The sequence below is a fragment of the Malus sylvestris genome, chromosome 1 (genome assembly GCF_916048215.2).
Source record: "Malus sylvestris chromosome 1, drMalSylv7.2, whole genome shotgun sequence".
Lineage (NCBI taxonomy): Eukaryota > Viridiplantae > Streptophyta > Magnoliopsida > Rosales > Rosaceae > Malus > Malus sylvestris.
Window position 1 is genome coordinate 27716997 of NC_062260.1, and position 25075 is coordinate 27742071.

Genomic DNA, 25075 nt, shown 5'->3' on the forward strand with positions numbered 1-25075 from the left:
ATCAGTAACTGTTGTCTCGCATTATTTGTATTTGATTGTATATGTTATTGAGTACATATGATCTAAGGTGTTAGCTTTGATTGTTGCACATGTTGAGGCTCCAGCAGGTTCGAGGCACGAGCGAAACCATGGTCAATCACATGTTCACCCAGTGGATTCACAGTTACCATGATCTTCCCCTTATGGTAAACCAGGTACCGCACTTGCTTTGATATTTTCATTTGAGTAATTTTTTGTATAAGCTTTGGTCTTGATGAACTGATGTCTAATCTTCTTCAGCGGGCAAATGTCACGAGATGGGAGATGCGAACGAAACCTTTCGTGAGGACTCTTGAGTTTCTATGGCAGGAGGGACATAATCGAAACATTTGCTGGTGCTGTTAGGACCTATACGAAAAGGATATGATGCGTGACCGGAAGGCATTACAGCCTACAGGCCGGAACCAGCCATAATCTTGGGCAGAATTTTTCTTGTACCTTCGAAACACAGGTACTTCCAGATGCTTCAACAAATCAAAGCCTCATTTATAGTGTTCCTTCTGAGGCACTGGAACATAAATTGACCAAAATCTATGCATGCAGTTTACTGATGAAAGTAGACAGAGGCAACATGTGTGGCAAACTTCATGGACTGTCAGTAAATAGCACCGATACAGGTGAAGCTCTAAAGTTGGAGATCTTTATGCATTGTACAAAAATATGTAGACGTCGGTGTTTTCTTGCTTTGGCGTTTATTCCTTATAATACGCTTATGACGCATTCTCCTCCTCGGAGTTTTATAAAACATCTCTGTAGTTACCTTCATTAGAAGAACTAGTAAGAAAGCCGGGTTAAACAGGGCCTTGCCTATGCTCTCAGTTAGATATCTGTTTGTTTATCGGAAAGTTAGCAGAGGCATTGACAATATGAATGTTTATGTTTATTTGCAGCAATATTGTGAATGTGAATTCATATGATGAACTCAAAGTTGCAATCTCCCAGGGCAAATGGGCGAGAGATCCTTGGTCGGCTAGGTATTTGTACTTTTGAAAGCTGCAAATGATTCGCACAACAACGAAGAAGAGTTAAAAGCAAAAGAAGAAACCGGGGCAACGATCAGATGCTTTCCTTTTGAGCTGCCGCACGCCAAGGGATTAAAAGATGCTTGATGACTGGTAACCCTGCCGAGGAAGTTGCCGTTCTTGCAAAGTCATACCAAGATTCAGGTTTCGCTTGGAACACAAGCATCCAACCGATATTGTTCAAGACAGATGCTACATGTGGTCTGTTCTGCCATACTTTCTTCTTATACCCTACAGAATATTACACCAATTGACGTAGCATACCATTCGCCGTAAAACGCCAGTTTCGGTTGGTTTCTGATTCTTCCCCTCTTTGGAGGCTGATTGAGATGCGTTGTTAAGAAAGTACATTTGTTCTTTGGTATATGGGTGTGGCCATCTGATTCTCTAGAAAATTGTTTTTTTTTTTAAAGCTGGTGTTGTCTACACACTCGTTTTTACATTCCATACAGACCTCTTAATTTCCGATCGTCGAGTTGTGTAAAAAGTGAAAAGGGATAGCATCACCCTTTCTTAAAATACTTGCAGATGTTCCTTTCAAAGCGGGTTGCCCGATTCAGTTTTATTTTTTGTCACAAAGTAGAAAATAAATACAAATATGGGCACAAACTTTTGAAGCACCAAATTTCAGGGGCTCAGAAGCAAAGTCAAAACTCTAGGAGGACTAGTTGCTTACACCGAAAGCGATCTTAGGGGCTCAGCAGCAAAAGTCAAAACTTTAGGAGGACTAGTTGCTTACGCCGAAAGCGATTTGATGATTCACCAAGGGGTTGCATATTGTGGAAGTTTGGTTTGTTGACTGTGGAGTCCGTCTTGGTGGAAGCGATTTGATGCTTCACCAATGGGGTTGCGGATTGTGGAGTTTGGTTTGTTGACTGTGGAGTCCGTCTTGGTGGAAGAATTCTTAGCAAGATAGCGACATCGTCATGTGATATTATTATATGGTTGGACGATACGGTAAAGTTGTAGAGTGCAACTTACTTCGTTAAACAAGTTATAATAACATCTTACTTAGGGCCATCATTCATTAAGCCAAAACACCGTCTTTTGGTGCCACCTGATGAGCCTTGGCCAAACAACCATGTGATGAGTGTTCAAAACAAAGAACTCTTCGGACGAATCACTTAGTACTACGATTTAGTAATATTTCTTTTAATTTGCAAGTGAGAAATCGTAGGTTCGATTCTCGCTAACGACGAATTTGAATCACATTATTGCTAGTCTATTATGAAACTAAACACATCCCCTCCCCATCCTATCGTTTGTTCAAAGAATAGAAGAAAAAAAGGAACTCTTCGAATGATGAAGTTGATAGATTCAAGTATCGTAATATCACGTGGCAGTGTGACACAATTTCTCTTATTTAGTGGGTGCCGCAGTTGGAAGATGCTAGTTGGCTGTTTCCTTTGGAAGAGAGTGGAAAGAGAATAATTTGTAGACTTTTCGGGGCGAGTGGGGCCCACTGGGCTTGTGCTTGCGGTTGTTGGGGTTCTTTCCGTGGAAAAAAAGTTAAAAAATGCGTAGTGAGATGTTTAGGAAATTTCCTCTTCTAATTTTTATTTTCTTTATTCTTTTTCTTTTTACTAAATTATACATTTTATTGTGGAATTTGGAGTGGAAAACATGGAGAGATTTAGATGGATTTCACTGGCCAATGAAATCCTTCCATTTGTAAAGGGGTTGTGGAATTTAGTAACCAAAAACACATTTCCTCAGATTTTAATTAAATGAGAATCTAATTAGTTTTGTTTTCTAAGACAAAATATGATATTCATTATGTATTGCGTATGGTAACTTAAAAAAAAAAAAATCAACTGGTGATTTTACCGTTGTAGTTTGTCTTTTCGGAATTGAGAAGATTTACAGGCATTTTAACCTTATCTTATCACTATTGTGTTATTAGTAATCGAATCATAATATGTAATATAAAATTTGTTCCTAACTATTAAGTCATTCCGTGATAGTTCAGTATCGTAATTTGTTTAGTATTACTTTGAATACTTATAAATTTCTCACCCTTCAACCGATGCATCAATTTTTATTCCAATTTATAAAAGAAATAATAATATAAAAGGTCACTCATACATAACCCTTTTTGTAAGACAATTTCATGATACAATAACTAAAATGATGTGACAGAGTTTCTTACATCTTAAATGATGTTGGGATTACATATAATATATGGAAAGGGAATAGGTCTTATTAGTTTAATTTTAATTCAAACATCTCGATTGTCACGTCAATTAAGTTAAAAAATTGCGATATTTGTGATATATGATTTTCCTAATTTTTTAACAGATATGCCATCAATTAATTCTTAAAACGGGATTAAGATTCCTAACTTGCTGGTGAGAGTCATCAAATAAGAGAAGAAGTATGAAAATCGTTGTAGAAAATGACATCCGTCGACTCCATACACAAAAAGATTTGGACACATTTTAATGTGTGATTCAACAATAAGGAAGAATTACTCGTTTTTACGTATCAGGAGCCAAATATTTTTCGGTCTAAAATAAAAACAAACTTTATTTTTCCCAAGATAAAAAATTAATATAAATTATGGGTGGTCCTGTACTCATTGGAGTATCATTTTTCTTTCCTTTTGCTTTTTATCTTTTTCTTTTTATAAAAAATTAACATACTTTAATCGCATGCGTTCAAATAAAAAGATGATAAAAATATGAAAAAATTAAGAGAAGAGAGAATCCGATCCCTACTCAAAAATCTAAATTCACAAATATCCAAAAGTCAAAATTGCCTTTAATTCGGAAAGAAATTGGCCCCATTATTTGACTATTGACTTCGAGATTTGTGTTTAGATTTAGATTTTTCTTTATTCCCATTTTCTTTTGAAATTTCAAGAAATTAAAGGGTATTTTGGGAAACAAAAGATAAGGCGGAGGGCAGTCTCGGCACAAGAACCACCATAAATACGTGGTGCGAGAGTGCTCTCCCATCTGTGTTCTCCCATCCAAACAAGAAAGAAGAAGTAGGGCGAAGATTGATAAAAAAAAAAAAGGGAATAAATCGGCGGCGGCGAGGTGCAGCGACTGTTCTCCGAGGGACCGATAATCGGCGGCCCATATTTAACGATCAAGATCGGGACTGAAACTGGTCTTCTCTGATTGAAATCTAGAAGAAGAAGAAATCGGATTCGAAAACCGTTTTTTGAATCGCTTTCCTTCGGCGAGGTTATGAAGGATTTTGATGTTGTGAGGTGACGGAATCTCTTCGTTGTTGATCGATTGGATTCGTTTTGAGACCACCGCGGCGGCGGAGGCGGCGGCGGATTTGTTGAGAGTTTGAAGGAATCAGGTATTGAAAACCCTAAAAGCTTTTGATAATTTGCGTTTCGCCATTTTTTATGGTTAAATTTTATCTTTATCATCAATCAATCATCAATCATCATCATCAAGGACTGCGAAGCGAAACGATGAGGAGGCTTCTGATCGGCTCTGGATTTGTGAAAATCGCCGATTTATTGGGCTCTGTAGTCACTGTCTTTGATAAGGAACTAGTCCGATTACTGATCCTGAAGGACTGCAGATTTTTCTTCAAGTTGTCCCGCTGGACTGGACTGGATGTCATGGAGCTTGGTCCTGATGGGCTCTTAGGATTGTATAACCATAGGTAGAGGCATAGGGCCGAGATCTCCGAGTCTTCTGATGTCGATTTCGATCGACTGTGGCTGCCAAATCTTGGTATTTGGATTGAAAGTTTTTGCCGTCCGCAGTAGAGGAATAAAGTAGTTGGGCTTTTCCCCGGGAGCCATGCTTTTGCTGTGGTTGATAAAATTGTTGATAGGGAATCTGAACAAAAGTATAGTTTTTAGTTTTATATGGCTGGATCTGTGATGGGTTATGTGTGATCTGCTCTTTAGCAGAATCCCCTTGTCCTTAGAACTTCACCATTCCATTACTGATTCATCCTGTATGTGCCCATCGGTATCGATCGAAGAAACCTTCACAAGATCTGGAAGAATTTTGTTTCTACTATGCAAAAGTTTTGTGGGTCTGTCGTAAATCTTAGTTCTTTCGAGGCCCAGAGACTGCCTGCTCTTGTTGTTGGTGATAATGAGCAAGACAATTTGAATGTCTTGTTAGGAAAAAAACTTTTGTGCTGAATCTCTTTTTTGGGCACATTAAACTCAGTCTACTAGTTTGAATGATTGATGTTAGAAGAAATATTTTTGTTGTCCTAGTACTTTATGGTTACAAAAAGAAGCCTGATTTCGAGTATTAGCGACTTGCTAATGTTCAATTCGACATTCTGAACCAAGGGAGTTTTTGCAGTCCTCCAAAACTAGTTAACACGATCTGCCTCAAGGTAATGGCCTCTGGAGGTTATGCTGGCAGTATAGTTATCAGCTTTTGGGCTCAATAACATTGTTAAAGATTTTGAGACTTGATTTGTTTATCTGCTTTTGTTTCAATGATTATCGTTGTTTCTTGTTTATGGTCTAGTTTCTGTGCTGATCTTCATCTTTGCTGATTTCAGGTTCATTAGGCAGAAAACTCTTCAAAAACGTATTTCCTTTGGAGGGTTCTAAGAAAAATTCTTACAGAGTCCTCATCAGAAACCAAAGCATTGTAAGAATCTAGGATTTCTGATGGTTTTTACAATTTATTGAAACGTCTCAGTTTTTCATCCTGCACCTTCTTACCATGTATGCCGAAGCTTTTTGGCACTTATAGACCGAGTAGTTATATTTATGTCCTTTTCTCGTTTGCAGACTCATTTCTGTGCTTGCACTGGGGGTGTACCACCTCTCTGGTGCAAAGTGGAAAGAAAGTAAGGACTGCACTGTGCAGAACTTGTGGTGGCAGACAAACAGTTGATGGGAGTACATCTCTCTGTCAAAGCATGATGAATACAGTGCGTGTAGAACTTACAAAATCTATTAGTCCTGACTTGAACTGGAAGGTTTCAAAGGGTTATCGGAGTTCTTCAAGGCGGTCAAGGAAACCTGTTGACAAAAACCAAAAATTGGGTGCAGAGCTAGCTGAGAAAAGTGCTAGAAGTGCATCAGAAGCAACAGTTTCTGAATCAGAGAAGGTTAATACTTCGTGATTTTTCCTTTGTTGTTTGTATGTACCATTCTTTCTAATAAGAGTGCATATCTGATTAATACTTCATGATTTTTCCTTTGTTGTTTGTTTGTACCAATTTTTCTAATAAGAGTGCTTATCTGATTAGGCTTTTCATGTTGCTGATATAATTGTCTGTTTTGCAGGGTGTGGCTGTATGTGGGAGACGATTGGGTGACAAAATTGAGCATGTACCGATTAAGAAACGGAGACTTATGGTCCGGTCTCCATCACCCCCTCCACACCTTGAAGACAACAAACCACTATTGGATGGCCGTCATTCTTCAGGTCATAAGTCTTGTGCAAAATCAGTTGGCAAAAAGCATCCCACAAGGAGTGATACGTCTACCCTGACTAGGGTCAGCCATAATATAGCCGGTAGCGGTGTTATTGAGAATTTGAACGAGGTGACAAATCAAAAGCCTGGTGACGTGGATGACTTCTCCGGTATTGAGATATTGGCAGCTGCTGCCTGCAACAACAGCATAAATGATGATATCAATCATGCTGTGAAGAATCAAGTGGGTGAAGATTCATCTCGGGATGCAAAAGATGCATCAACTTCTGCAAGGCCCTTGGAGCAAACCACCAATGCGTCAACTTCTTCAACAGTCATGAGAACTGCTTCAGAATTTTCAGAAGCAAGAGATGCATCAGTCTCTGCAATCTTGGAAGAAAGTAGTGCGTCATTGGAAACAGTACGTTCATCCCCTAAAGATGTACGACGAGAAGATAAAGTAGGGAGCTCCTCTTTTGAGGCTGATGGGATTAATACCACCAAAGCACAGGACGAAGCAGAAGCAAGATCCAGTTCCTCAAAAGATGTTAGGTTCCACTGGGACCTAAATGTTGGTATAGATGCTTGGGAGGAACCTTGTGATATGGGGATTGCTGATCCTCAAACAACTGCTGCAGATGATATCTCCATGGATAATAAGCAGGGTGGTGCAAATTTCCAGGCTTCAGAAGCTAATGAGATACCAAAGGAGGAAGATGCAAAGAATGACATTGCAAGCACAGTGAAGAAGCCCATGTCTGACAATGAGGAAGAGGGATTGAAAGCGTGCCCTGAATTTGAGTTGAGTTATGGTAAATGTGTTTCTACTGATAATGCTTTGGGATCTTCAAAAGATTCTGGTAGCGGTGCAAAAGCTTCCTCTCAGGATGCCAGTGTGGATGCATGCATTGATCCTTCTCTTTGCCCTGAGTTTGAGTTGAGTTATGGTAAATGTGTTTCTACTGATAATGCTTTGGGATCTTCAAAAGATTCTGGTAGCAGTGCAAAAGCTTCCTCTGAGGATGCCAGTGTGGATGCATGCATTGATCGTTCTCCTTGTGACATCGCAGTCACATGCCCTGTGTCTGAGGAGACCGACAGAACACCGATTTCCAGCTTTCCTGTTAAGCATATGACAGGAGATACTGCTTCTGGTGAACTACTGGGTGAAACTGTCTGTTCAGAGAGTGTTAAGGTTGAAAACCCTGCTTTAGCTTGTGTGCCAGAGGGGGCACCTTGTGAGATTGAAGGCACTGTTCTAGATGAAGATGGGAAGTGCTCTGGTGCAACATCTAGCGTCCATGATGATCCAGAATCTCCGGAAGAGACGAAGGGTGTGGAAAGCTGTCAGTCACTCTCACCCGTTCTCCTTGATGTCAAGCCTGTAGCTAAAGCAGAAGATGTGGCTATTCACCATTCCAAACTTGATGTCAAGCCTGTAGCTAAAACAGAGGATGTGGCTGTTCACCATTCCAAGTTCGATGTTCAGCCTGTAGCTAAAACAGAGGATGTGGCTATTCACCATTCCAAACATGATTCTAATGATAAATCTGCATCTGGTGCATCTGTTGGAGAAGGCCGATCTCTGGTGACTGTAATTGCAAAGGAGCCAGTAAAAGCAGCCTCTGACACTCATACTGTTGATTCTCTGCCAAATGATGGTTCTGCGGAAGTAGTGCATAAATCTTCAGGGAATCCCATGATGAATCCAGCAGCTACTGCTGGGTCTTCTCTTGAGCAATGCCACTATGGTGAAGGTACCTCACGTAGCTCGGGTAGAGCCACTGAAGATCCTTCCAGTGATGATTATGACTTGAATACTCGTCAAGATGATAATGATCACATGGTTGGCGAGGGAAACACTAAGGAACCTGAAGCTGGTTACGACTCTCAGTATGAAGATGGGGAGCTGAGGGAGTCAGATGTACCATATTGGGAGGAGAATGAAATTGATGACTTAGAAGTTGAATGTGTTGACTATGGTTCTGATACATGTGACAGTGAAGCTGCTGATGACTCTGTATCAGGGAAAGTTGGAATGGAACTTGAATGCAGAGAAACTGAATTATTTGGGGAGTCGAGGAAAATTAACAGTAACATGAAGCTTGTGAGAGGATTGAGTCCAGGATCTGATAATACGTGTGAGAAAAATGAGCATGCTTTGAGACAATGTTCCGTTGGCTCGAAGACGAAAACTTCTGGATCTGATCAATTGCCTGGTGATTCTGAAGCTTCTTCAAACAGAACTGCAGAAGCAATTGAGGGGTGCACTGTAAGGAGACATGCTGTTAATAGCTTCGATTGTCATGATGCCAAACATTCTCCTGCCAACGTGGTTGGATCAATGGCATCTGACTCCTCAAATAAGATGGGTACTGAATGTGCAAGAAGGAGGAGGTAAACTCTATTGATTCTTTTATTCTCTTGAATGCAACTTTGGTTTTTCTGTCTTGGTTACTAATTATTCGTTTGCGTCAGGTTGGGCAACTTTGATTCTATTCGCTCTGAGGAAGCTGGTTCTGATCAGTCCATGGGAAGGGAAAAATCTGATTCACGTATGCAGGGTAAAAGTTTCGGAGGTGTGGTTAATTCTTCGGGGAGTTATTGGGATTCCAAGCGCCGCGAATCACCCACTTATCGTGGTTCCTTTGGTTCTGGACGCTCTAGACCAAGAATTGTTGTTGAGAACCATGGTTATGAGATGGAATCAGACGTCACATTTTCAGACGCAGCAGGAGTTCACAACCGTGTTCGCAGGCAAGCTATTACTTTTTCATCAAATCGTTCGTATCATCCTGCGTTTAGAAGATCATCGCCATCTGAAAGGAATGATGCACACAACATACATAGGGGAATGATACCTATGAGAGATACAAGTCCTGATAGACGGAGGTTTAGACGATATCCACAAGGGGTTAACAGAGGCATCAGGGAGGAGTACCACAGGCCCATACCCGATGATCCCAACGAATGCTCTTATAATGTGCCACGACGAATGCCCAGGAGAGAACAAAGCACTTCACCCCCTGGCAGAGGACCTATATATTATAGTAGACCCTACCAGAAGCCCCAGTCTCGATGCAGAAGTCGCTCTCCTCTTGGATGGGGTTTACCGAGAGAACGGAATGATATTTCAAGACATCGTGGTAGCAGGTCTCCTGATTATAGGTTTGATTCTAATATGGAGCTGAGGGTGCCTTTCCAAAGGCAAAATTTCGGAGGCAAGTATGATGTAGGGTTCGTGTCCCCACCAAAGCGTCGGTTTTCCCCACAACAGAATTCCAGATGGTTTGATGATTCACATAGAGGTGTAGATCACAATTTCAGGGGCGGGAGATTTGCCGGAAGACGGTTCCAGCCAGGACAGAGGTTTGACTCAGAGCGTTCATCTCGGAGATTGAATCAAGATGGTTACTCTGAACCCGTGATGCGTCCTGCAAGATACTCTGAGTTGCCCAGTGGTGGAAGGGAGTGTAGATACGAAGGTAGTGATGATGATAGAAGGAAACCTGATGGAAGATATGAGATTGTTCATCGCGTGAGGCGTTTTGATTCAGATGGTGGTGTGCGTCAGTACCGTTATGATGAAGATCGTTTTGCATCTCACAACACGCAGAACTACGATGAATCTGACCATAGGGCGGCCGAGAGGCGGCCTAGAGAAGCTTACGTAGGAGAAGTAGCGAAGAGGAGAGTAAATTAAGGTTCCAATGCTAACTCTGTATTAGAACTCCGGCTTCTGGTGGAGAAGCCGGAGTTCAACTCATTTAAACTGAAACATACGTTATTCGCAAGGAGAAATCTTCCATCACCCTTGCCGCTATTTCATCAAATCGATGTGTTACTCTCTGGCGGATAGAGTTCTTCCGATTTTTTTTTCCGGTGATAGTTAAGTCGAAATATTCGTGCTCTTCCCGGCGGCGGCTGGCGCTGCTTGTGGAAGCTACTCTTACCGTTCTGATTGCGCTTAGGCAAAATTCTTTTTAGGTTAGGGCCTAATGTTGCTTTCCTTCATCTTGAATTTATTTTCCTTTCTTTTTGTTTTAGGCATTTTTAAATGATTAGTGAAGAATCTCAAGCTTTTTTGTTTTTAAAGGCTTCTCTCGTTTCCTTGTTATTGCTGTTTGCTTTTTTCTCTCTACTTTCTCTTCAATAATAATTTTCCTTTGCTTTTCTCGAACCAATTAATTTTCGTATACATGCATTAATATTACTGTGACGGTATTTCAAATTAGTGTCACTTATATTGCTGTGACGGTATCTCAAATTAATGTTTGGACGCAATGACATACATACGCGGGTAGGTCAGGTCCTCAATCATCCATGACAACATTTTCCTTTTCTTGTATTTGAGGTTTACCAGGTGAAGCTCTTGGAATGGTAATGTAGGTTGTAGGCCAAGCCAGATGACAAATTGCAGCCCACTTTTTGCCTCGTATTTCTTGGGCCACTGACAAGAACCCCAATACTTGAACCTTCACTCTCAAATCGTATCCCAACAAAAATAATCAAATGTTAAAGCCCTAATCTTTCTCCGGTGAGGAAGGCTTTCGAGTTCTTGCTCAGCAACGGAAAACCGCCCACTTGGAGAAGCAGTCGTCGCAGTTGGTGTGTCCAGGACTTGAATCTGCCCCATCTCCTTGCGGCTATGTTCTTGTTCCACAAGAAAACTACCGTTGCAGATGCTATAGAAAGGCATAAAAATAACATGTTCAAGGCAGATCTAGCTGAGTCGGAAAATATCACGTTTGGAGTTGTGGTCAATTGGGTTGATGCAATATCTAGTGAGGATTCCCATGAGTACAAGAAAGATAACGAAAGACGATGATATGATCATTCGGAGCCAGAGCCAGCTGTTTTGTCCTAGAACTGCAGAAACCAAATTGTGTGGAGGGGTTTGTAGGATTCTGAGATGGGTTCTCTCTCATCACATAAGCTTTCAATTTGCAACTGCAAGCAAGAAATGTCTAGGTTTGTGCCCGAAACGGGGAGGATGAGGTCCAACATGGTGAGGTCTAGTGTTTTCCTGAAAACCGATATTAGGAGAATTTTTGGAGCCTCGCTGCCTCAGCTATTGGCTTCGAAGAGGAGCTCTCGGATGACGGAGATTAATGGAGTAATGCCGCTTCCTCCGCTCACCATCACTATCATGTCGTGCCTGCACTGGCATGTCATTTTCACCATGTCAGTCAAATTAGCACACACATTTGGCATACTAAATATTGGGGAAATGGTTTACAATGTGAGCACCTTAGCATGTTGCTTGAGGCGGGTCCCTACGGTCCTTCGACTGAGACCTCTAGGCGGGTGGCGGGCACAGAGGATGACAATTCCTGATACAATTACAAACACCATGCTTGTTGGAGAATAATTGAGTTCTATGGGAAAGCTCGATGTAGTATTTATTTAGAGCTCATTTGGGGCGTAGGATTGATCATCTTTGTTTTCTCACCTGGACTCTTGGAGAAGTTCAACTCAACAGCCTCACACGGAAGAACACGGGCTGAAACCACTCGAATTCTACGCTGACATTGCAAGAAACGCAAGAACCTATCAATCAGGAAGAGGTAAAAGCCCGGCAGCATTATGCAAGCGTAGGAGAAACCCACGTGAAACACGAAGAAGACAAGGAAGACAATGTAGAGATGATGAGTGTATAAGAAGAGCTCAAAGATCTTGCGAAACGCCTTCCTTGTTCCATTCAACATCTACACCAGCACGAAAAAATTGCTTCATGGTGAGAATGGCTCATTTCTAAATAGTGTTTTGAAGCTTCGGAAATTTAATTACCTCTGAAATTTGGTTTGTGCTCCCCCAATAGAAACATAAACCGTGTGCCGAAAAGAGCATCATGGCAAGATGCCCTAGACAGATATGGTACTTGAAGCTTGCCTCTGATGCAAGGCCAATGATCCGCCCGCACAATGGAAGATCCTCTGCTCACAGGGAAAAAGAGAAAGGCTAGACAAATGCTCCAAACTATCCCTAGTGTTAATGCAACACTTCCCAACTTTGATTCCCACCGGCCAAAAAACAGTACATAAATAACAGTTACAAGGTTTGAGGGGTTCTCTGATATGTGAGTGAGTAGCTAGGTAGGTGCATGTAAATATATGAATATTCCTTTATTATAAACCTCATTGTTTTTCTGCAAATGATCAAGTGCCATGGCTGATGGCTACATAGTAATTAACATTAATTGTACAATTAGAGCATATGTAGATTCCATATTATGATAAATCTAGTACTAATTTATTTCCAACCACCCAAAACAAATACAAATCCATGAACATTTTATATACATTTACACATCTTTAAAGACGACATGAGAGGTGCTGAAAGCAAATCTTTCAGCAAATCTCTTGAACGACAATTATTTGAGCGTTATAATTAATACAAGCTGAATTATATAACACAACGGTTCAGGCATGCATCACCAGTTGAAGCTAATGGACTCGAAGTGCAAATTATCTGCCGAACGAGATGAACAGATTTTGGCAACATCATGTCTCATCTTCCTTGGCCCACACACCAACACTCCAATATCAGATCCCTTGGACGCCAACAGAATTTCTGGGTTGCAAACAGAAACAGTAATTAATCACTTATCCAAAAATGTGTTACTACAAGAAGTAAACATGACAATGGTCGTTAATACTAGAGAGATAATTAATTAACTTACTCTTGAGATCAGGCCTTGTTCCATAATGCACCAGTGTGGCTTGAGCAATTAGGGTTTCAGGATGATGTGGAAGGCCTTCAAGTTCTATTTCATGAGCTGGCGCTTCCCCATTTTGGATTTGCTTCCCTTCCAAGGCATTTAGTTGTCTCTTGCACCAAAGAAAAGTTACACTAGATACCAGCAAAATACAAGAACAGACCAAAAACATGTACCAGAGACAGATAAAAGACTGGTGATAAATTTCACCAGTGTTGTGGTCAATCGGGTAAATGTAGAAACGAGTGGTAAGTCCCAAAGTAACGAGAAACAAGACGAATGAGGACGAGATTGTTGCACCAAGCCACAGCCAACTGCTTGGACCTAAAACCCTAGAAATGGGTGAGTCCAACGGGTCGGCCTTAAACGACACTGTTTGGATGGGCTTCCAAGCCAATGCCGGCGGCTGTTCTGTCTCTCTGGTGACATAGGCTTCAATTTTCAAATCTACATGGGAAAAATCGAAAGGGGTTGAAGAAATAGGAAGCAAGAGTTGTAGCATGGAGAGATCATCTGTGTTCTTGAAGGCACATATGAGCCGTACACGTGGTAAATGGGAATCGGGTTTGGTGGTTTGGAAAATAATTTCACGGATTATGGAAATGAGAGAAGTGATTCCACTGCCTCCACTGAACATCACCAGAGCCTCGTGCCTTAGAAAATGAGATGAAATGGGGCCATAAGGTCCTTCGACAGAAGCTTGGACATGATCCACATTTGAAGACAGTTGCTTGTAGAGTTTTTGAGACCAACTTCCTTCACTCTTGATAACAACACTGAGATTGTGTGGCTCCATGTTAGGGTTTGAAGTCACTGTAAATGGGTGCCATTGCAGCTTGGATATGCTTGGCACGTTTATAAACAAGATGCTAGTGGGATTATAATCCAATCCTGAAACAAAAAAATAAAAAATAAAAACAAAGTTACTAATTCACGTTTTATAATATAAGTGGATATACATTCATATTTTCAAATGTTAGGATATAGTATTAATAAACTAATACCTAACACATGGCAGTGGCACGTATTTGATGGTGGTTAGAGATAAATGCGTTATTAATTCATGCGTTATAATATGAGTGAGCCATATAGTAAATATTTTCCAAACCTAGCTGGGATATAATATAATCAGACAGATATATACACAATATGTGAGAAGTATAAATGTGACATATATATTTAATGGTGCTTAAAGTTAATAACGTTACTGATCCATGAGTTATAATATGGGTTAACAACAAAGTTGATATTTTCCAGCATGTGACATGAACTCAACTTATTTAATGACGACTAGAGCAAAATTAGTTACCTTGGGTCTTGGCGAAGTTGAGCTCAATGGTACCACATGGTAAAACGCGAGCTGAGACTAACCCAGCTTGTTGGTACGACTGTAAAAATCTCAAGTATCGATCGACGATGAAGAGGAAGATGCCGGGGAGGAGCATGCAGAAGTAGGAAGCACCGACATGCAGTACGTAGAAGAAGACGTAGAGTGCGTAGAGATGGTGGGTGTAGAAAAAAAGTTCAAACATTTTACGCCTAAAGCGAGGAACGCTTGTGATCCACATGGCCATTGCCAACACAATTGCAATCTCCCCAGCTACATTTGATACGTAGGTTTTGCTCCACTCAAGCAGCTGCAATTAATTAATGTCCAACACACATTAAAGGGTTGACCACAACAGCTTAATTAGGTAATTTTGTAGTAAATTAGTTGGACAGAGAGTGCTAGTACTGGTAGTTCTTGTACTATACAAACGTATGTGAGTGGCTGCAATATATGTATGCTTGCCTGTATATAGCGACCCTTCCATTTTCTATTCATTTCGATACCATGCGGATTGATCAACCCGCATTTCGTGATATTTCTCTTCCTTGTTAAGATGGGATCAATTAAATTAATAAGGGTATGTAGAAGAAAAAAATAGGTGTGTAAATAGCACTACCTGTTTAGGGTGGTGCTATCCACATTATTGTCATGTTTCTTGACGATGAAAACTAATTTTAGTATTACCGCCATTTGTATATGGAGTTAATCATATTGACGAATCAATCTAGATGAAGTTGCATTCACATGTATATCCGATTGACTAGGTGAATATATAGCAGTATTCATCAAATTTATATGATGAATAATGTTAATCGAAAGAAGTGAGATATGTGCATTCCTTCTTGTTGGTACGCAAGTTAAAAGCAATGGCTAATCAACCTATTGGGTTGTTAATGAGTGCCCATTAAACCCCATTTAGTTTGATTTTACCTTACACCATCATCATCACTAGCAATTTCACTCATATATTATATATGGTGTATCAAATTAAACGGGTCTTAATGAATGCCCATTAACAACCCAATGGATTAATTTGCCACCACTATGCAGTACTACTTAGAGGAAAATATATACATAATAAAAAATAAATCATGATGCATGAAGTCATTTGGTTAGGAATATATCATCATCATGAACTGAATAAGGGTGTAGAAATCACGTATGAGAAAAATGCCAAAAAGAAATATATCTTCCCTAATTCATGTCCTTGTTGTCTAGATATGTTTCCATATGATGATTCCTGCCAACCAGCCTACAATACCTAGACATCGACATGATGTCGAATTTAAGTTGAACCACTCAATTCTTCTAATTTCTTCCTTTTTGAAATTAAGATAGAAAATATTCCACAGTATACTACAAAACAAGAAGAAACACATAAAGCAACATAATTCCACATATTCTCTTCTCACAACTAGAAAACAATACAATCGTTTTCATGAATCGCATGCATAATACAACCAAATTAAGCTAAAACATATTAGCTATATACAAGATTAATTGAGACAATGAATTAATTAAAGATAAAAAAAAGATGATTGAATTAGTTAATTACCAGAACCATCTGATTAGTCATGGCCCAGTAGATGACGAACCCTAGGGTATGTGCAGCAAAGAGGATCATCGAGAGATGGCCGAGCCAAATATGATACTTAATACTTGACTCAGATGTGAGCCCGAAGAGAGGTAAAATCGAAGATCCTCGAGTTACAGGAAAGAAGAGAAGTGCCCAGCAAATGTTCCCAATGTAACCTAATCTCAATGACACACTTCGAAACTTCGCTTCCCACCTGTCATATAATTAATCTTAATTAACATGAATTTAATTGACTAAAATCAAGAGAAAAAAAAAATTAATTGATCGTTCTTTTAAAAGTCATGTAAGAAAGGATATATATGTGTATGCTTACACTTTCTCGGCAGGCAAATGCATATGGAGGTGGCCGAAGCTGACATATAAGTAATTGGCAAGAGACCAGACCAAGAGTGCAACAAACATGAGTCCAAAAGCAAGCTCCATTGCAGTGACAATTCCCAGAGGAGCCTTCACAATTACCGGACGTCTCCAAAAGGCTAATCGTTTTGTAATGACGCCGGTAGTGGTAGTACTGCACCAGTCAAGATCGATGAGCATATTAACGAAATTATCATTTGTTATAAATTGTATAGAAGTTGTATTATAGTATTAAACCTTGTGGAGGATGACGACCTAGTTGATTTCTTTTGGAGATGGAGATAAACACAGCTCAAAGCTGCTATTAACATCATTGGGAATGAGAAGAACAGAAGATTAACCCCTGTAAATTATTACATGACACAACACAAGGTTATGTTATAAACTTATAAGCATAATATCAACCTTAATTAAATTGATTAAGCAAGCAAATGTAATTAAGGAAGAGAAAAACCTTGCTCTCCAAAATATGTAGAATTGAGCTTGCTTTGTAAGTTGGGTTTCCAGTCATTTTTGTAGGTTTTTGTAGGCAGCACAATCCAAATCATAAGCCATCCAAGAAACACCACAAGGAAAATCAACCTTAAAATTAACACTACTATCTGACTGCTCATCCTGCCGTTTGAAAGGAATGTCAGTGAGAAGCTTAGCTATTCGGAAAAATACAACCTTCTGCTGTGCAACTAAAGCAATTTATAGGCGAGAGTCGTACATAAGGTTGAGGAGAGAGGCATTTTTCATTCCCATTTACAACTCCTTATTAAACGCCTTACGTGATGATATCAGGTAGCATTATTCACACTCCAAAAAAGTCATCATATGCTACTTTTAATTTGCCAATTCAATGTACAATGAACTAGTGAGTGGACTTTGAAATACTTATAAATTAATTCAAGTGATATGTAAATATATTAGGAATGCACATTGGGATTAATATGAGAAAAATTATCAGATAAATTCAAGTGAATCGTGAAGAGTACATAATGACGTAATGAAATTTTATCACACGAGACCAAGTATCAATTAACTTAAAGTGTATTATGAAGAACTCACAACAACTTTTAAAGTGAATAGCAGTTCCCACTCGAATCCAATAATTCAATAACTTCTCCATATGAAATGATTTTAGACTCTAGCCTCAGAAAAGGTCTGTCGTGAACATAATTATTTAATTTTTCACAACTAATTTATTCATTTTCATTTATAAGTGAGAAGTTTTAATTTCAATTTCGGGATACTTGAAATCGATTTGATAAATTAATTCGCATATTAAAATTTCAATTATATATTGGTTTCTGTACTTGCATGACCATATGGAATGTGGCTAGATTAGCAAGAAGAGTAGACTTTTCAGGGCGTAATGAAAGTACAGTTGACCAATGGCTGACTTCAGGCAGTGTAGTACAGGTGGTACACCACAATAGTTGACATAAACAGAAGATCAGTACATTAATCATGTTTTGGATGTGATATTATAAACAGACACACATATAATAACGTCATTAGATTGGTAATACTACTCAGAAATGTGATTGTCGTATCGAATAATTATTGTTTTAATCAATATTTAATTAATGGTCAGAATTTTTTATCCATGTTCTCCGTGCTTATTGCAAAAAATACATCATATTTGATGGTCAACATTCATTATTAATTAATTAATATTCCTAAGCTCAAAGATTTCCCATTGATTATTAATTAATTAATTATTCCTAAGCTCAAAGATTTCCCGTTTGGATACAACTACCAAACCTTATCCCACTAAGTGAGTCAGTCATATAAATCCTAAAACGGCATTGTTCTCGGTTAGAATATGTAATCTACATTTTCTACAAGTGTCTGAGGACTATCATTCCAAAACCAATGCCAAGAAATGTTGCAATGGCAATTCCAAATATGCCTGCAAGGATTGCAGGAACAACCAAAGAATCCCATCCTTTGGTCCCGGCCATTCCGCCTGCTGTCGTTGGCCCTCCGATATTGGCGTTGGAAGCCAAGAGTAACAGTTTTAAATCTAAGTGAAATAGCTTTCCCAATCCAAGTACCACGGCAAGATGGACGGTCACTTGAACTAGAGCAAAGAAAAAGATACTAGGCGCGGTGTTGATGACATTCCATATGCTCCCGCTAGCCCCCAACACTGCGAAGAATACCTGTTGCGAAGAACGCCCCACGTAAAAACAATATCGTTTCAAAACGCATACTAGAACTGAATGTGGACCAACAGAGAAATGATTTAGATAGGTAGTTTGATAGAAAGATAGAAAGAATGATTTGCAGTTACCTGCATCAAAAGCAAAGCAACGGTATCCCCAGCAGGTGCAAGGTAAGCGAAACGTGTCGGGAGAAGAGTTGCTAATATGACAACAGCGGCTGTTATCATTGGCAAGCTGCCTCCTGGAATTCCACACAATCCTGTGAGATATGTGGAAGCCTTGCATATCACAAACGATGTAGCAAGAGCAGTGGCAGTTTCTACAACAGGCAGCTTTCTGTCGTAATTGGATTCCGTTTGCATTGAAACATCTGCCAATTAGAAATATCTGCAAAGATTATTTAAAGCTGGCATGCCTTTAGATAATAACTGGGAACGAAAAATTATCATCAGCCAAAGAAGTTCGACGCAGGATGAGAAATTCATACCATCAGTTGTTGTTGAGGCCTCGGGAGGTATTTTAGAGGCCAAAGCAAACAACACCATGAAATACAGAGCACAAATAACATTGTCTGCTGCTACTCCTGCAGCCATGACCGATGGAGAAACACCGAGAGCCTCTGAAATCGCAACATAATTAACAGCTACAGCAATAAACCAAACAGAAAAAAGAGAAAGAAAACGTTTTAGTCATAACCATATAAACTCTTACGGTTAAACACACCGATTCAGAAGCACCAAAACTAAGCTTCAAAAGACAAACGTAGAATCATGTGTTCAGTTGTAGGATGCATAATATGTTCATTTAATAGACATGATAACATGGACAGAAAGAAAGGCTACTTTTTCTTGTGTATTGGTTAGCTCCAAGTATACCAAGATCCAAGAATCCTTGATTTCCTTTCCCTTGAAATGCCCGTAAGAGAATATATGCAGCTTGAGTGTTCAAATTATAACTGGCCAAACTGACGATGATGAGATTGCTACTTAGAGATCAAGAAACGTATTACAATCATACGATCTGTTTACTGAATATCCATAAACATAAGCTGACATCTCCAAAGACACTTACATCCACCAATATAGCTACCCATGAGAGCAGAAGCTATTTTCCAATTATCTGGACCAAGTGATCGCATGGGCACCATTTGAAATGCCACGAGAGTTCCAACCATACTCGCAACTGTTACATACATGAAGTTACAAATAATCAGTATGAAACTTCAATGCCACTAGCTCATACAAAAAAACCTGTCAAAACTCAACATATTGATCCCGTTTAGAATCACGAGCAAGAAAATATTACCTGATCCAAGCACGAAAACTAAGAGCAAAGTCCCCGTGGACCGCATCACACTGCGCAAGTCAGCTCTATATAATAGCAATGGAATAGATAATGGTAGAAGGAACTCCAAGACAATGGAATATGCAGGCGCTTCAAAAGGAATTATGCCAAAATTACTTGCTGCAAGCCCAACCAAAGTGCTTACAAGGGCAGCACTCACCATCCCACCAATCTTCGTCTTCTCGGACCTTGAAATTGAATCCACAAATATACATTCGCTCAATGTAAGCTCAAATCAAGTCATTCATTATTAGCAAAAATCTCATTTCCCAGCATCAACACAGAATAAAAATTTCTCTTCTCGAATCTCGGGTGTCCAATAAGAACATGGGCATGTTTGGTTTGATTGCAATTATGATTTCCAGACAGTGAATTGGTCAAAGCTCAAATCATTTTCTTTCGACCTATGAAATTTTCCCGGCAACCAAACGGATATATGTAATTAGCAAGTGTGAAAAGGCATCAAAAGAAATTATAATTTGTATTATCTGGTGTCAAATAAGAACATGGGCATGTTTGGATTGATTAGAAGTATGATTTCCATGCAGTGAATTACCAAAAGCTCAAATCTTTTTCTCTTCGATCGATGACATTTTCTCGGCAACCAAACAGTAACTAAAATGTGAGAAAAAAACTGAAGGGGGTATTAGCATTACCAGAGACCAAAAGCACCGGTGGCGAACAGGGCGGTCCATAAGCCCCAGTGGTCATCCGGAGCGACGATAGGCTGCCTGAGCTGTGACGTAATTACCCTTGTCGCATGGACGCATTTGCGGCTCCGAGGACGAGTCAACGGCAAGAGAAGCGTTCCATTAACGGCGTGAGACGGAAAAGGGTTGGGTTTGACTCGTTTGACTGGTGAGAGTGATGGAGTGGGAGTGGCGGGAAGGTGGAGTAACGGCCATGTGACGGGGAGAGAAGCCATTAACGTTTCGGGACGGAGGTTTCACTGCATGAGCTCTTCTGAACCTCTCTGGTCTATTTGGTACTTTTTGCAGTTGAGGATGACGTGGCAGATTGTGAGCTGATGAACAGTGCACTTGTGGATCACTTCTAATCATTAGTATGTTTGCCCTATGAATATTCAAGACCGCTTCTTTAAATGCAAGTGCTTTTGCTTCCTCAAAAGCACCTACTAAAAATGCCGCTTCAGAATTCGTATCTAAATTCAGCAACGCTTTTAAGTTTTTCTGTTAAACATACACTTTGTTTTGTGTTAATTTTTCCGTTAACTTTAAGTACTCTATATTTTTTCTTAAAGTCTATTTCCAAGTCTTCTTAGGTCTTCCGCTATCCCTTTTGTCCCCGCCTCCGTCTTATAGTCACATCTTCTAAGCGGAACATCTATACGTCTTCTGTTCACGTTTCCAAACCATCTTAACCAACTTTCTGTTATCTTATCTTCAATTAAAGCAACTCCTACTTTACCTCTGACATACTCGTTTTTAATCTTGTCATTTCTCGTGAATCCGCACTTTAATGAAACATTCTCATCTCCATTGCATGTTTCTTTTTGACAGCTCAACATTCTATGCCACAAAGCATTGTTGACCTTATTATCATCCTATAAAATTTTCCATTAAGCTTTAGTGGCAGAATACGATCCTACAACACACCATATATACAATGACTAGGATTCCGTTGGTTTATTACATACATGTATATTGCAATGCCAGACATGGTGGTGAGTTATCTACATATCTTCCAACTTACCCCTATTGTCTGCCTTGTTCACATTTGTTACAGATTTGAAACATTTCTGCTAATCATCAATGGAAAGTTTCACATTACATGTATTTTAGAACCGCAACCCCAAATCCAATGCCGATGAAAGTTGCGATCGCAATGCCAAAAATGCCGACAAGAATACCAGGAACAATCATAGAAGGCCACTCTTTGGCCGTGGCCATTCCGCATGCTGTTGTAGGGCCTCCAACATTGGCATTCGACGCTATAAGCAACTGCTTTAGGTCAAACCCCAATAGCTTTCCCATTCCGAGGATCACAGCAAGATGAACGGCGACCTGGATTAAAGCGAATAAGAAGATACTAGGAGCGGTGTTAATCACACTCCATATGTTCCCGCTTGCTCCCACGACTGTAAAAAATACCTGTTTGCCAAAATCAAGTCAGTTCGTGTAAGACATCCGCCCGCTAGACCTACATTAGAGAAGACGAGAATGTTCCTTGCCTGCATTAGGATCATAGCCATAGCCTCACCAGTTGGTGCGAGATACGCAAACTGTCTAGGAAACACAGTCGCCAGAATAACAACAATGGCTGTCACAGCTGGAAGGATACCTCCTTGAATTCCATAATATTTCGTGACGTAATGGCCAGCCTTGCAGATGGCTAAGGACACGGCAAGGGACGTAGCAGTTTGTATCAGAGGAAGCTTGTTTGCAGGCTCAGAGTCTGCATCCTTTGCAATGCCTGCCAATTAGATTTCGAGTATCTGTTAGTGGCCACAAGTTCCTTCCGGCTATATGTTCAAATGCATCCATTCAAAATAAGGAAGCTTAACCAACAACAAATCCACCTTGATATCCCACAATTATGCCATAACAAGGTAGAAATTTACACACCATCGCCAGATACTGGAGGCTCAGGAGGTACTCTAGAAGCCAACGCGAACAATGTTGAAAAATATACAGCACAAATGACATTATCTGCGGCTAGGCCAGCCGCTAAAATTGACGGAGAGACCCCAAGAGCTTCAGATATGGCAACATAATTGACAGCTACATAAAACAAATTGCAAATACTTAGTCCGCACAACCAAATAGGCTCAATTTGTTCGTGTGAGGACGTAAATCTATAAAGTTGTAAGTACATTACCTCCACCAATATGTCTGCCCATGAGTGCAGCTGCTATTTTCCAACTGTTTGAACCAAGCGATCGCATTGGCACCAATAGATACGCCACCACTGTTCCAACTGTTGTTGCAACTATGGTACACACAAAGGGGCAAGAAATCAAAACCAAGAGGAAGCAAAGACCAAAACCAAAAATCGGCATCAAGTTGAGCACATATTCTTATGCCTGCATATATTCGTGTACTAACAACTTCTATGTCATGAAATAATCGTAGAATCGTTCATATTATCAATCACTCTGTAAAGATCCTCACCGGAAAAAGTCAACTAAAACTAAGACTCCTTAGTCATAACTGCATAAAAATAGATGAAAAAATTTGGTAAAAGCATTAGGAACCGTGTATATATTTGCTACAATAGATTGACTAAACGATCTTAGTTTTAATTCATTTTTACCGAGTAGCCAAGCATTGTTTTTTTTAGAATAAAAGTAACTTCCTTTCTTTACTAATTAGTTCAATTTACAATTTCCACAATGCAAATCATCAAAATTTAAAAAGAAAGAACCAAATAATTAAACAAGTACACAAGAATTAGAAAGGCCATGACTTTCCGGGTACCTGATCCAACCAAGAAGGCCAAGAGAAGTGCGCCGGTTGATTTGACCACGCGGCGCAAATCCGCCCTGTACAGAAGCAACGGAACAGCCAGCGGGAGCAGGAACTCCAACACAATCGAATACGCCGGCGAATTCGAAGAAATGATTCCCAAACTGCTGGCTGCAAGTCCGATCAATATGCTCATCAACGCCCCACTCAATGCGCTCCCAATCTTCGTGTTCTTCTCCGACCTTTAACAACAAAAATTAAATATAAGGACTCAATTTTTTGAGCTCAACTGAACTGAGCTGAATTTTCCCTTGTTTGGGAAGGACGAGAGAGAGAGAGGGTGTTGTGGGGATTACCAGATACCGAAAGCGCCGGTGGCGAAGAGAACCGTCCAGATGCCCCATTGGTCATGAGCAGAGATAAGAGGGGCGTTCACATTGAGCTGGAAACCGGCCTTGGAAGTAACAGATCGGTCCCGCTTGGGAGGATTCGGAGGGGAGAGAAAGCTCTGATTTGTGCCGATGACGGTGGCGCCCGGGGAGGAGGCACGCACACTCAGGCTCAAGTTTTGGCGGGGAGGGAAATGTGACAGTTGGAGCGTCGGCAACGGGGGACGAGAGGCGGGTGAAATGGTGAGTTTCAATGCCATGGACATCGTCTCTCTCTCTCTCTCTCTCTCTCTCTCTCTCTCTCTCTCTCTCTCTCTCTCTCTCTCTCTCTCCCTCCCTCCCTCTCTGCGCTGAGAGAGATTCGTTCTTCTGGTTGAGATTCAAGGTAGTGGACTCTGGGGGAGCGAGTCACTGAGTTAACTAGTATAATCATCTAAATTTAATAGTATTAAGTAATTATTACCTTTTTCGGAAAAGAAAAAAAAATCTCTTTAGGAAAGAATTTCTAATTTTTTTAAATAAGAATTTATTGTGGAACCCACTCTACGTCAAAAGATACGACCAGTCTATTTTGCAAGTTTCAATTCATAAATTATTCTTACAAAAATTCAATTTAATTTGAAATCATCTGTCTGTTTAATTATCATGATAAAATTCATTGATTCTTATAGAATAATTGTTTGTCAATTTCTTTGAACTTAATTAAATGTCTCAAATATTTCTTATTTCGCTAATATGTTGCAAGGATGATCTTAGATGTGCAACTTGAAAAATAAACTGCTCGAATTGTTAAAGTTCGATGTGATGTGTGCTCCACAACTAATCCCTACTTTTATAAAAAAAAATGAAAATCTCTTCTCTTAATAACCTCTGTATCTATTCTATTAAGAGGATAGGGCTTGTCAATTTTTTGCCCATTTTTCTTCCAATTTTGCGCTCACTTATGAATACACAATGTTGACATGAAGAGGGCAAAATAATAATTTTGTACCTTTTGACAAAATGACAATCATATCCTTACTTTTCCTATTTTACCCTCTTTTTTTGAGATAATAACAATCATATTTTCTAATTTTACTCACTTTTGATACACAATATTTACATAAGGAGGACAAAACAGTAATATGTAATATTAAAAAATGGACACTTTGGATGCGGTCTCTATCTATCAATATTCTTTGATTGAAACCTTGTTAGTTTTTAGTTTTTGATTGATGTCCCTGACATTAATATAATAATATAAGTTACTATATTCTTTTAATTAAAAATTAAAAATTGAAATTTGTAATTGTTTATATTAATGAGATTTTAAATAAACCCATAATTTATGGGAT

General features: G+C 39.7%; 4 protein-coding genes, 1 long non-coding RNA gene and 1 pseudogene across 7 annotated transcripts; 2 read left to right on the forward strand and 4 right to left on the reverse strand.

The window, feature by feature from the left end:
- LOC126616591 (uncharacterized) lies at positions 1 to 1556 on the forward strand. Its single transcript, XR_007621204.1, has 4 exons — positions 1 to 194; positions 280 to 490; positions 583 to 656; positions 930 to 1556. It is a non-coding gene; the product is annotated as an uncharacterized LOC126616591 (long non-coding RNA).
- A 2450-nt stretch (positions 1557 to 4006) lies between these two features.
- Positions 4007 to 10520, forward strand: LOC126616418 (uncharacterized). 3 transcript variants are annotated; one of them, XM_050284479.1, is made up of 5 exons: positions 4007 to 5387; positions 5559 to 5650; positions 5794 to 6116; positions 6295 to 8822; positions 8904 to 10520. In XM_050284479.1, exons 3-5 carry the CDS (start codon positions 5925 to 5927, stop codon positions 10126 to 10128), a joined length of 3945 nt encoding a protein of 1314 aa, XP_050140436.1. In that variant the 5' UTR covers positions 4007 to 5387; positions 5559 to 5650; positions 5794 to 5924; the 3' UTR covers positions 10129 to 10520. The 3 variants fall into 3 exon arrangements, with proteins under 3 accessions (XP_050140436.1, XP_050140427.1, XP_050140442.1); XM_050284470.1 differs by having other exon boundaries at positions 4007 to 4376; XM_050284485.1 differs by lacking the exon at positions 5559 to 5650 and having other exon boundaries at positions 4007 to 4376.
- Positions 10521 to 10781: 261 nt separating this feature from the next.
- On the reverse strand, positions 10782 to 12526 carry LOC126616528 (ferric reduction oxidase 2-like; annotated as a pseudogene).
- Positions 12527 to 12655: 129 nt separating this feature from the next.
- On the reverse strand, positions 12656 to 17140 carry LOC126616447 (ferric reduction oxidase 4-like). Its single transcript, XM_050284504.1, has 7 exons — positions 16882 to 17140; positions 16665 to 16770; positions 16384 to 16581; positions 16029 to 16263; positions 14453 to 14780; positions 13108 to 14034; positions 12656 to 12998 (listed from the first exon to the last, which is right to left on the reverse strand). Exons 1-7 carry the CDS (start codon positions 17039 to 17041, stop codon positions 12859 to 12861), a joined length of 2094 nt encoding a protein of 697 aa, XP_050140461.1. The 5' UTR covers positions 17042 to 17140; the 3' UTR covers positions 12656 to 12858.
- Positions 17141 to 18180: 1040 nt separating this feature from the next.
- Positions 18181 to 21009, reverse strand: LOC126616517 (uncharacterized). The gene is made up of 6 exons (XM_050284595.1): positions 20584 to 21009; positions 19889 to 20115; positions 19655 to 19765; positions 19071 to 19226; positions 18712 to 18953; positions 18181 to 18580 (listed from the first exon to the last, which is right to left on the reverse strand). Exons 1-6 carry the CDS (start codon positions 20850 to 20852, stop codon positions 18257 to 18259), a joined length of 1329 nt encoding a protein of 442 aa, XP_050140552.1. The 5' UTR covers positions 20853 to 21009; the 3' UTR covers positions 18181 to 18256.
- A 538-nt stretch (positions 21010 to 21547) lies between these two features.
- LOC126616507 (uncharacterized) lies at positions 21548 to 24134 on the reverse strand. Its single transcript, XM_050284586.1, has 6 exons — positions 23709 to 24134; positions 23365 to 23594; positions 22766 to 22876; positions 22513 to 22668; positions 22119 to 22360; positions 21548 to 22038 (listed from the first exon to the last, which is right to left on the reverse strand). The coding sequence occupies exons 1-6, from the start codon at positions 24005 to 24007 to the stop codon at positions 21715 to 21717; spliced, it is 1362 nt and encodes a 453-aa protein (XP_050140543.1). The 5' UTR covers positions 24008 to 24134; the 3' UTR covers positions 21548 to 21714.
- Positions 24135 to 25075: the final 941 nt, after the last annotated feature.